Genomic DNA, 12,997 nt, shown 5'->3' on the forward strand with positions numbered 1-12,997 from the left:
CCAGGAGGTTGCACACGTCCTTCAATAGAGTGGAAGAGAAATTCCTTCTCTGGTCGGTCAGCAGCCGCTCCGGAGAACCCTTGTCCAGGGCGTAGCCCTGGAGAAAGGCCTCGGTAATGGCTGCTGCCGACTGGTTGGGGAGTGGCCAGGCCACAGGCCAGCGGGTGAAATATTCCACCCAAACCAGCAGGTACTTATTACCTTGGGAGGTGGCTGGAAAGGGCCCAAGAATGTCCAGCGCCACCAACTCGTTGACGCGGGACAATCAAATGGACTGTAAGGCCGGGCATGATGGCCTAACTGGTGGCTTCCGTCTGGCACACTGGGTGCAGCTCAGGAGCAGATCGGCCACATCTTTCACCATACCTGGCCAATAGAAATCGAGTTGCAGCGTGGCGAGCATTTTGTGGACCCCAAGATGCAAGAGTTGCTCGTGAGCAGCCCAAATGACCTTTCTGCGCAGAGCAGTCAGTAAAACAATTTTATAACGGCGAGAGCTACCGTCCCAGGTCATCAAAAGCCCATCGCGCAGAATGACAGGCGTGAATCATTCGCCACCTCTTATGTCCCGAAGCTGCTCAGCGCAACGGCGTAACATTAGGAGGGAGGTGTCCACCATTTGGAGGTGCCCCCAGTCCGCGACGAATAAATCGGGCAAGGCATCTCTAGCAGACGGCCCGTTCGGCTCCTCAGAGGAGCCACACCCAGCAGCGGCCACCTCAGCTGCAGCAGCGAGTGGCGTGGGGTGCGTAACAACAACGGGCTGTTTGCATCGGCTGGAACTCGAAAAGCACGCACACCTGTCACGAGCAGGAAGCCGGGACAAGGTGTCGGCGTTCGAGTCTTTAGTTCCTTTCCGATAGGTTACCGTAAATGAGTAGTCCTGCAGGACCTCGAGCCAGCAGGACAATTGGCCGGATGGTTGGTCAATCCTCAATGCATATTGTAACGCTGCATGGTCGGAACGTACGGTAAAATGCCTACCATATAAATACGGCAGGTATTTGTGGAGAAAGAATACAATGGCCAGCAGCTCACGGTGAGTTACGCAGTAGCGTTGCTCTGCCAGAGATAAAACCCTGCTGCCATAAGCGACAACCCTTTCGACCCCGTCGATCACCTGGGACAGTATTACTGGCATCCGTGTCGAGAATAAACGGCAAACGGCCGTGCGAAGTCAGGGTAACACAGGGGAGGGGCTTCACAACGGCCTCCCGCAGTGCTTTAAATGCGTGCTCCTCCTCCTGTACCCAATGGAACTTTTGCCCCTTTGCCATCAGGGCATGAAGGGTTTTAACTATCGACGCAAATCCCGCAACAAATCGCCGATGGTATGAAGCGAAGCCAATGAAGCTTCTAACTTCTCCCACAGAAGTGGGAGTCGGCCATGTACGCATTCAGCTCGTTTTCTCAGGGTCAGTTGCAATGCCTGACTGGCTGACAATATGTCCCAGGTAACGCACCAATTCCCGCAAGAGGTGGCATTTTTCTGGTTTAAATTTGAGATTAGCTGTTCGCATTTTGACAAATACAGCCCTGAGACGATCCAAGTGTTCCTCGAATGTACGGCTGAAGACAATTACATAATCGAGGTAAATGAGACATGAGTCCCACTGGAGCCCAGCGAGAACCAGTTGCATGAGACGATGGAACATCACTGGGGCCGAGTGGAGGCCCATGGGCAGCCGATTTAATTCGAAGAGGCCCTGCAGCGTGCGAAAAGCGGTTTTAGTTTTGGACGCCTCATCCAAGGGAGTTGCCAAAATCCGGACAAAAGGTCCAGTGTATAAAAATATCATGCGAAGGCATCCAGCGACTCGTCCATTCGAGGAAGCGAATACGCATCTGCTACGAAGATTTTGTTAAGTTTCCGAAAATCTACACAGAATCTCAAAGAGCCATCGTGCTTCTTGATGAGTACAATTGGGGCTCCCCATGGGCTGGTAGAAGGGGAAATAATGTCCGCGGCTAACATGTCATTAACGGCCAACCGGATATATTCCTTCTCAGCCGGGCTGAGGCAAAATGGATTTTGCCAAAAGGGAGTGGCATCTCCCGTATCAATGTGATGGCTCAATTAATTAGTGTGCCCAATATCAAATTTGCTCTTGCTGAATACGTCAGAGAATTCCCGCAAGAGCACGCACAATTTCAACCTCTTGGGAATCGGACATTTTACCAGCAGCCGAGCGAAGTGAGTCTAGCAACTGTTCAGCAAGGTTCGAATGCGGCCGCGACCGAGGTGTGTTGCCCATGTGGCCAACAAGCGAGTCACCGTGGGGCACAGGTGCCGCGTGAGCAAGCACGGTACCCTGCGGTATGACCGTCGTGCGCAGCCCGGCATTCAGCACCTGGATGAAGGGATCTCTATTGCTCGATACTATCGTCTGTGCACCAACAAGTTCTAGCCCTCGCACCATGGTGTTGGAAGGACCCAATATGATACTGTCCGCCATTGCAACCGAATCAAGCGGTTTCCGTAGTCGCAAGGGAACTAGCATTTGAGCGCCCGCCAGGATACCCACCATATGGGACGCCGGTGCTTGTACCACAGTGCAGGCCGTTCGCAAGCGGGTAGGGGAATGCAGGAATGACATCCGTCGACCAGAAGGGAGCTTGATGCAACCTTGGTCCACAAGAATCGTGATTGACATTTTGCCTAGGAAATCAGTGCCGAGTAGGCATGGCACGGTGAGGGACGAGGATACCAGAATGTGACAAACCAATTTAATGTCTCCAATGCAGACTTGGGCATTAATTTGGCCGATTATGCCCAATGATCCCCCATTAGCAGCGAAACATGGTACCTCGACAGGAATTAGCAACTGGCATTTCTTTAGGAAAAATGACAAAAAGAGTTCCGGAATGATGGTTGCGGATGCCCCTGTGTCTACTTGCATGCGAAATGCAACCCCTTCGATCGAGCCAATGATCACGGAGGATCTTGCGGTCGCGGCGACGACTCTATTTGCCAACTCCGACCACTTACCCAGTCGGAGCACCCACGTGGCCTTAACAACCCTCTGCCCCCTACACCCGACTCGGGGTGAATACGCGGTACAGTGCGATGAATTTCGGATGATGGTGGCAGGGGCCGTATGTGTTAGGTGCCACGACATGCCTGAGGGTGATGCGGAGCCGAGGGCGGGTGAGGAAACGGCGGTGGGGGCCCGGGGACACGGTGCCGAGGTGCCCGGCAGCCCGACGCCACGTTTCATTGGAGGCCGCAGTTGTAGCAGGTGATCCGGTGCTCCGGCCACGGGGTTGCACATTCCCTCTGCCGAGAATCACCTTGGCGGGCCGATCATCGGCCCTCCAACCCGAGGCCCGAGCCGCTGCGAAGGCCTGGTCGGGTTGGGCATCTTCTGCGTGAGTGTCTGTGTCGATGGTGCAGCACAGGCGGCGACCCCCATCTCACGTTGGAGGAGAAGGTGCGCCTGAATACTTTTGGCAGCGCGCAGTGAGTTCAGGTCATCATCGTCCACTGCATTAACGACAATCCACAAGTCCCGCGCCAGTGACAGCATTCTCTGTAGGACGAGGGTGTCGATGCCGTTGTCATCCATCTGAGGAAAAGCTGCCCTATATACCCACTACATTATACGCGGCGAGCAAGCTCGCCACATGCAGATCCCAATCTGCCTGCTTGGCATCCATCGTCTTCAGAGCATGGCGGACAGGGTCCTGTTCAGACGTTCGACCATTCCATCTGTCTGAGGGTGGTACTGTGATGTTCTGATTTTCTCAGTGCCTAAAGCATCGCAGACCTCGCGCAACAACTTGGAGGAGAAGTTCCGACCTTGGTCCGTAAGCAGCTGTTCAGGAGCACCTTCATCCATAACATACCCATTCAAAAACGTGTCGGCAATAGAGGCAGCCGACTGGTCCGGTAGCGGCCAAGCCATCGGCCAGCGAGAAAAATATTCAACTCCTACCAAATTAAATTTGTTCCCTCTAGATGTGACTGGAAAGGGCCCTAAGACATCGAGTTCCACCAACTCGTCGATACGCGAAACCGAAATAGATTGCAGTGGGGGGTGAGATTTTTGTGCTGCGGCGGTTTTCTCTGAGCACATTCCGTACAAGATTTGATCCATTTGGAGACATTGGCTGTCATCCCCGGCCAATAATAATCCCGTTGTAATGTCAACAGCGACTTTTGAACTCCAAGGTGTAACAATTTCTCCCCGTGCAGTGCACGAACCAAGCCACCCTAGAGGGCAAGAGGAACGACAACCCGTCAATGATCCAACGTTTCCTCCGTCCACATCACAAGGCCATCAAGAAGAGTCAGCTGGCCACCATCGCCACAAGTGGAAGTCACCTGCGTGTGCTCTGCCCGACGCTGCAGATCCTCTAAGGAGTCGTCAAGCAGCTGCTTGTGCATCCATACGGAGCAAGGAAGCTGCAACACGCTGTCAACCGGCCCACCCATGTCTAGAGGCTCAGAAGCGGCGACCGCAGACATTGCCGTACTCGTCCTTAAGGCAACGGGTCCACAACGACTCGTCCCAGACAAACACGGGCAATGAAGCGATTGTGGCAGTCGCGATAAAGCATCCTCGTTGGAATGACGAGAGCCTTTACGGTAAACGACGCTGAAAGAGAATTCCTGCAAAATTTCAAACCAACAAGAGAGTTGGCCAGCTGGCTGCTCGATTTTCAAGAAGTATTGAAGAGCTGCATGATCGGTGCGGACAACAAATTCCCTGCCATAGAGGTAAGGTCTGTATTTGCGGACGAAATAAACAATGGCCAAAAGTTCCCTCCGGGTAACACAATAACGACATTCTGCAGGTGAAAGGACACGGCTGCCGTACGCGACGACTTTTTCCACACCGTTCCAAATTTGAGACAAGACAGCGCCGATGCCCGTATCGCTAGCGTCGGTGTCAAGGATAAATGGCAGTGAAAAATCCAGATACTCAAGCGTGGGCGTGTTAGACAGCTGTTCACGGAGGGCAAAAAATGCAGCCTCTTCCTCCAGACCCCATTTAAACATCTGATTTTTAGCAGTCAACACGTGCAATGGTCTAGCGACCGTAGCGAAATGCGGCACGAATCTATGGTAGTGTAGTGGAGTAAACGATACGCATAGCAATTGGCCACATACAGTACATACAGACATACAAGGAGAGTGGGTCACATGAGGTCGAACAGGTGGTCGAGTCACGGGTGGCATAAACAACCCGAAGTAATTAAGGGAGTCGTGGCACGAGGGTTGTGATTGGTCGAGAGGCTGTTAGCGTTAAGTGGCGGCGTCTCGAAGTCTGACCGTGGGATAGGTGCGAGCTGGCGGGAAAATGCCAGCGAGCCACGTGGCAATTAATTGAGGCTAATTGGAAAGGGGATAAAACGCTAGGTGATTTGAACGGAGGGGGAGTTGTTGCTGGGCAGTTGTTGGCGAGAGGTGGAGAGATACGAAGAGGACAGCTGGCAATGTTAGGGAAGAATAGATTGAGAGCCGAACCCCAAAGACAGTAAATCGCGATAGGGAGAGTTAGCGTTAGCGGAGAGGTAGTTACGGAGGAGATAGGGAGCAGCTAGCAGTGGAGAGAGACAAGCAGCGACAAGCAGAGACAAGCAGAGAGCGACAGAGATACAGAGAGAAAGTACAGAGGGAAGCGGAGACACAGAGAGAGTCATTTAAAAGGGGGGGGGGGGGGGGGGGGTACATTAAGGAAAGCATAAAAAAAACGAAATGATGAACGGAGCAAAGTGCCGACTACACCGAGCTTCTTGTTTCCTCTGATCGTAAAAAAAGAGAGACAGGGAGAGATAGATAGAGCAAGACATAGAGAGACAAGGACGGCAAGTGAGACAGAGAGAGACAGGGAGATAAGCGGGGAGAGACGGAGAGACGGAGAGAGAGTACAGGGGGAAGCGGAGACAGAGAGAGACAGGGGGAGATAGACGGAGTTAGATGGAGAGAGACAGAGATGGCGAGTGAGACGGAGAGAGATAGCGAGTGACGGAGAGAGAGAGCGACAGAGACAGCGAGTGACAGAGAGAGAGCCAGAGACAGCGAGTGACAGAGAGAGACGGGGAGAGATAACCAGAGTGAGACGTAGAGAGACGGAGAGGGACGGAGACAGCGAGAGACGGAGAGAGGGACAGACAGCGAGCGACGGAGGGAGACAGAGAAAGACGGGGGGGGGGGAAGCGGAGACGGGCAGAGCGCGGCGAGCGAGCCGTGGCAATCAGAGAACTGTGGAGTTATCGACATAATGCGGCGAGTTGTAAACAAAGTGGTGTCGGAGAAAACAACAAAGTTGTCCGAGTGAAGTCTACCACTACACATTACTCTTCATTGTCGAGGAATGTTTTTTGTATAGAGTTGTTACATGTTTATTTCAATTACTTTGCTTTTTGTTTATTTGGGATACAGCGCATATCTTATTTCAATCGTGATGTCTATTTTTGGCTGCCACGTACCTAACCCCATTATTTAGGTAAGCATTAAGTATTGAATATCGCGGTTTTGGTTTTCGTGGCACTTTCCAGGAACATAACCCCCGCGATATTCAATCGTCTCGTGTAATTGGATATAAGTTGTCACTTAACTCGTTATATTTCCACACAGCGTTAATCTCTGTAAGATTTGTTTCTAACCAACTATAAATGTCAGTAATGTCACGTACTTATTAACGTTAAAATCATCCAAACAATGCCCTGGCAGGGTTCTCAAGGACAGGAGGCGTTGCACTAACCGGGTTTATTTGCTCATTGGAGGAGTCAATATTGGAGCAGCACAACCAGTCCAGCATTGCTTCACAAACACCATGGGAGAACGCAGGGCCGCACTCAAACATTTGTTTTGTACAAATGTCATTCTTTTGTTGAATCTGCATCTTGGTGTCGGTAAGCAATGCATTTAAAAATTCATAATTAATGTTATCATGTAAGCGATGACTGTATTCGTGCACAGTGTGTCATTGGTATATTTTTTTAATGTAATAGTCATTGGTATGCGCTGTGTCTTAAAGCGATGTGACTTAGTGATTCACCGCGATGAATGTCACCAAATATGTATTTAAACATGAAATTAGACAGTACCTATTGATTTTAAATTGGCGTAAATACATGAAAATTTGGAGCAGTTGTCAATTTCAATTTCCACAGACTAATACGATTGGTAGATTATATCGGAAGTGTTGAATATATGTATGTTGAAGGACAACAAACTAAACACAATAACATGCACAGCAACTTCTTTCACATTTAGTGGCAAATGTATCTTAAACTCAAAGCATGCAGGCATATAGGGTCATGACCATAATTGTACCACAACAATGTTTTAAAGACATTGGAATATTTTACTTTAGCTATCTTCGTCGACTTACACCTATTTGTGAAGATTGATACTCAAATTCTGTCTACATTAATAGACTCCGATCTCGATTATCTTTGCGATATTAAAATAAAAGGAGAAATGTATAAATAGTGGACACGCTGCAGAAATATATCCTCAATCTTCAAGAGTTTCACAAACTAAATATTCAGACAATGTGCCTCCCTCCTTTCCTTATCTGCCCCGTGTAAAACCTACGTTTTTACACATCTCGTTAGTCACACGGTCTTCTGGGAGTACATTTTCAGCAACAATATTTTAATCCAAGCAGAGTCTGGACCAGTTCAACAATCACTGTTTTATCATCAAAGTGCTGATGGAATGTGTTTAAAATGTTTTGATGTATTTTATGTGGTGAGACATAAGGGAAGGAGACAAATGGCCTGCTTATTTTATTACATTCGTCATAACCACGCCAATGATGATTTTACATTCAGTATTTACACAAACAAGTTGGCTGATATCAATTCGACAATTATACAAACTTTTATCAGAACCTGCCAATCATAACGTGAACATGTATGAGACTGTTATAGTCACCGTTGACTTAAAGCTTTTGTGACTGCAGGATTAATATTCTTTGGGTATTTCGGTAGAGCCACGTAGATATCAGGTGAGAGCTGCTGAAGCAGGAAAAAATATATGGCGGGAGCGCTGCTAAGGCAGGGAGTTACTGTATAAAGGTTTGAGATGGGGTTAGCGCATGGGTCAGAGGGCAGGGCTGGAGATGAAATTTGCATGTAAATGTAAGATCGGAGAAATCTTGATCAACGAAGCTGTGGGGGTGGCCATTGTATTGTGAGAGATTAGCATGTCAATGTAAAAAAAATGCTTGTAAATATAAGCCAGAGAGCTCGGAAAGGAACATCGCCACATGGAAGTGGAAAAGGATGGTAAGCCGCCGTGGGGGTGGCCATTGTATTGTGAGAGATTAGCATGTCAATGTAAAAAATTGCTTGTAAATGTAAGCTAGAGAGAGCTCGGAAAGGAACATCACCACATGAAGGTGGAAAAAGATGGCAAGCTGCCATTTACTAACACAGCTAACGGTGGCTGTATTAGTGAATGTAACTCAGAGAGTCGAAAATAACTGCTAACATAGGTAGGAAGGGAATAACGCAGCCAGTTATCACCTAAACTGGTTAATAACGTCCTTCCAATGATTGCTTAGTTTGTACCCATATTCTCGGTTTTTTATTGTGTCTGTGTTTATATATCTGGATGGCTTCCTGGACGAATCTTGACATGCAATACCCTGGTGTCTACAACTAAGCTGTGTCTGCAGCAGCAGTTACATTGGGGAAACTAAGCGACATGTCTCGGAACGGGTTCGTGAACATAAGGCAGATCTGAAACACGGTAGGACCAATACCTCAGCCGTGACTGATCATTATTTTAACGCTGTAGGCACACACGACATTTATTTTGCCAAGACGAAGGTACTCTGCAAACCCACTGGCTTTCAGCAAAGATTCGTCCATGAAGCCATGCAGATATATAAACACAGACACAATTTCAACCGAGAAGATGGGTATAAACTGAGCAATAATTTGAAGGACGTTATTAACCAGTTTAGGTCATAATTGGCTGTGTGGTTCCCTTCCTAGCTACCTATGTTAGCAGTTATTTTCGACTGTCTGAGTTAGTCACTAACACAGCCACAATTAGCTGTGCTCTCACCTGATGATGATTGCTTGTATTGCGATCAAAACGTCATGATATTGTGATTATTTGTATTATTTGTATTTTTTTCTATCTATATGGCTTTACCGAAAGACCCAAAGAATATGTTATAGTCATGTTATGGCAAATGCCTTAATTATCTTGATATGTTACATGCTTACCTCACTTATGTCCCCATTTATTATAACTGGTGCTTACCCAGTAAACATGTCAATGTTTGAACGAACGTATGGTTGGAGTTGGATCCTTTGGACTGACATTGGCCCAGTGTTCCATGTTTAGTGAGTACTTGTGCATTGAAGTCTCCTGTAAGTGGAAAATGATGCTTGGCTAATGTATTTGAGACACACTGCTTTCTCTCATAAATTGTCTCTTTAACATCTTCTTCAACCTTAATGCTATGTTGTGAGATACAGTGTGTAGCCTCTGTTGTTTTATTGATCAAAAGGCACAATCTCTTATAATCGCGGCCCTCACTCTTTAGCATATAATGAGGTTTGTTTGCACTCGTGATGTATAAGCAGTTATCAATGTGTTGTGTTTCAGCACAGTTATGCAACTTGGATATAAAGATCAAAGGGGGAGATGTCATTCTTCCTCGTAACCCGATTCCAGGAAGCATACTGCATTATGTCTGCCCTGATGGGGCATATCCGTATCCCGTCGCATGGAGAGTGTGTCAGAGGGATGGCAGCTGGACACCACTACTCAGTGACTCTCGAGAACATTCAATATTAGCAAGTTGTAACCGTAAGTATTGACTCACACGGGATATAGTGAAAGTAGCATGTCACAAACAAACATATAGGCCACAAATAATTAATGCGAGCCATTTTCACACCTGAATGGCCATATCATGTTTGTGACAGTCAATCATAATGCACTGTGTGGTCAGTTAACCTGCATTATGAATAGCCACTGAGCTACAGCCCTGTGGTAATACCGCAATTGTCTTTCTGCTTCTTCCCTCGTACCGTTCCACCATGGAATGACCTCCTTTTTATTTTCTCGCAGCTCATAAACGTTCGAAATTAAAGAATGTACGTATGTTGAACTTCTTTCGCATCGTACATAGCCAACCGTTCTAATCGGAGGTGCGAAGCGTTTTAAGTCATATCTGTTACAATACTGACAGTGATGTTTGTGTCTGAATTTTACATTGTAAACGATTACCGGCTATTTCAGAATTGTTGATCGATTCTGAAACGGGCTACTGGTTAACGGTTACATAATCATTCCTCTACAAGCTGAATAATAACATGTGTTTTATTACAATGCAGAAATAATATACATTTGAATTAAAAATGTATTACGTTTATTTTTTTAGTAAATTTTCACAATTTTAGGAGACATAGCCACTTTGTAAACTACTTATCTGCATAGCCTCCTCTCAACTAACAGCTCCATCCTTGGTTATCAATGGATGATGCGAGTCAACCACGATGATACTTGTAGAGCTGAATGGAGTTTACAATAAGTCGCAAACACCTTGTGAAAGACTCAACGCACAAGATCCCTGGGTTTGATCTTCCACGAAGCTCATTGTCCACCCTAAATCGCATCAATACAAACCATGGCAGATGTAGAAACCTAATTCACAAATGGAAAATTTAAACTCTGCAGTGTGTGACTGTGGTCGTCCAGAACAGACCATACAACATACAATGACACAATGCCAAATCCACAAATACGATGGAGACATCACAGCGATACACTCTGCTGCTCCTGACACGGTTATCTGGCTTGACCACCTGCATGTGAAGTTGTAGTTGTTGCTCTGCATCTACATCGCTGGAGTGGAAGAAGCCACGCGCTGTCCTCCAGACAGTCTCGTCCCTTCACCTGATGAAGGCCGCTTGTGTTGTGGCCGAAACGTCGTGATTTTTTGTTATTTTATTTTCACCTACGTGACTTTACCCAATAGAACCAAAGAGTATGGATCCTAGCAGTCACGAAAGCTTTAAATCTAGAATTGCCTCAATATCCTCACAAGCCAAGTCATAACGAGCTAGGGAAACTCAGGACCATATACAGGATGTCCAGAACATGTTGAGATACACACCACACCACACCAATGACAAATGACATATTGACATGGATTAACTTTTTAAAATGTCAAATGGACACAAGACAGCACGCAATTTTCTGAAATTGTCTTTAAAAAACTAAGAATTGACTTAGTATATTATAAAACGATCTCTTATCTCACACAGCTATGACGTGTGTGCAACCTCTGGAGTTTGAAAACGGTGAATTCTACCCCAGAAAGTCAGTCTACAAGGTTGGAGATAAAATACAGTTCTCCTGCTACAGCGGGTTCAGAGTATATGGCTCCTCGTTTCTATCCTGTCAGTCGAACGGGAAATGGAATGGTTCACTGCCAATATGCGATGATGATGGTACGTATGCTAACACAATAATCATGTGGCTGCGAAGTCAAAAGGTACATTGCAAGTTATGGTAAATAATTTCAGTTTGAATTACAAAACGTTTCCTTATGTATTGAATGTCTTTCACATGATGTTTGGAATTCGTAGTATTGGATCTATTTATCTTGTCCAAGATATTGTAAATGTATTCACCTGTGTTGGAAAAAATAGTGTGCCATGGAAATAGCGTGCATATAATACTAACGGTTACCATTAGGTAGACTGAAACTGTTGATTTATGTTATTTTATGCTTCGTATGTTTGAGCCAATTTTAGAGAAAAAAAATAGATTTCTAGATCATTATTTCAAACGTTTTAATAAATAATGTCAAAAATGTGTTGGCTTTTTAAAAATGTAATGGAGGATGAATCACTCCACTCCTGAGACAGTATGTGACAGTGGCAAATGGGGACTTGAGGTTGTACTGGCGTGAGATGCCAGCTGTTGGGGAGTGGTCACTTCAGTGCCACGGACTCGGTACGTGTGTTGGCAGTGCTGATATGGGGTTACTGGTGTGGAGGCCGATGCCCGCATCCCCGCTCCCTGTGAGCGGGTGGGGCGCAACGTCCACTCCCTCCACTCCCCCCTCCTCCTCTTCGGCCGCCTCTCGCCGGGCTCCCGCCTATCGGGTGACTGCCCCCCCCCCGCGCCAGCGCCCTCTCTGAGGGACAAAGCTAATTGGCTGGCTTATCTTGCGCAAGCGCACGTACACCACCACAAAAGCGAACGCGGTGGCGTGCACACGCGCGCCCCTGCAGGCGTGTATTTCGCACACGCGTGTGTAAACATGCGCGAGCGTCGCTGAGCAGTTTTAAGTTTACCTAGGTCTACCCCTCCCCTGTGTGCACGCGCGCGCCCCTGCAGGTGCTTGTTTTACACAGGCTAGCGCTAAAGAAAACGGCGGTATTTATATGCGCGCGTACCTCCGGGTGGTTAAGCCCTAATCCGCTGCACACCAAGGCGAGCACTAAATAAAACGGCGGTATTAATATGCGCGCTTACCTCCGAGTGGTTAAGCCCTATTCCGCTGCACACCAAGGATAGCGCTAAAGGGCTGCGAAAATTTGCACGTGCGCCTCGCCGTTAATGCTATTGTTGCTGCGTTAACACGCACGAGCGTTAGCGAGCGGGTTTACCGCACCCCGCCCCTGCCCTAATACTCGCGCGGCTCGGCTGCTCGGACATTTGCACGTTGGCGGCCGTCTATGTTTTAATACACGCGCGTGCCTCACACACACAGTCAAATTACCGACACCACCCCGACGCTGCAGCCCTACGCTCGCTCTCTCGCGCACACCATCTCCCCGCTCAGTCGCACCACACACAAATCGCAGACACCACGCCGAGGTTCTACCCACACACAGAAATCACACTGCACCGATACTCTGAACTGAAGTTTATTAACTGGACAAATACAAACTACCTGGAGGGGGAAAATTTCTCAAGAAAGGCTTAGCCTGACTCTGCCTATGAACCCAATCACTCAGGCGTCCTACTACGTACCTCAAAGCTGGACTCACGGCATCGCACGGA

At 47.5% G+C, this 12,997-nt stretch overlaps 1 protein-coding gene across 7 annotated transcripts in view; it reads left to right on the forward strand.

Annotated features, from left to right (window-relative positions):
* The first annotated feature begins 5,697 nt into the window (after positions 1-5,697).
* LOC116942790 (complement factor B-like) overlaps positions 5,698-12,997 on the forward strand; it is a 103,157-nt gene continuing 95,857 nt past the window's right edge. The window contains exons 1-4 of one of the 7 annotated variants that reach the window (XM_076067562.1): positions 5,698-6,280; positions 6,680-6,861; positions 9,581-9,784; positions 11,248-11,433. In XM_076067562.1, the coding sequence (XP_075923677.1) occupies positions 6,228-6,280; positions 6,680-6,861; positions 9,581-9,784; positions 11,248-11,433 (625 nt within the window). In that variant the 5' untranslated portion in view covers positions 5,698-6,227. The other 6 variants (XR_012941837.1, XM_032955049.2, XM_076067561.1 and 3 more) reach the window with 6 other exon arrangements.

The sequence above is a fragment of the Petromyzon marinus genome, chromosome 16 (assembly GCF_048934315.1).
Source record: "Petromyzon marinus isolate PM22_M1 ecotype Great Lakes invasive population chromosome 16, UKy_Petmar_22M1.pri1.0, whole genome shotgun sequence".
NCBI classification, from domain to species: Eukaryota; Metazoa; Chordata; class Hyperoartia; order Petromyzontiformes; family Petromyzontidae; genus Petromyzon; species Petromyzon marinus.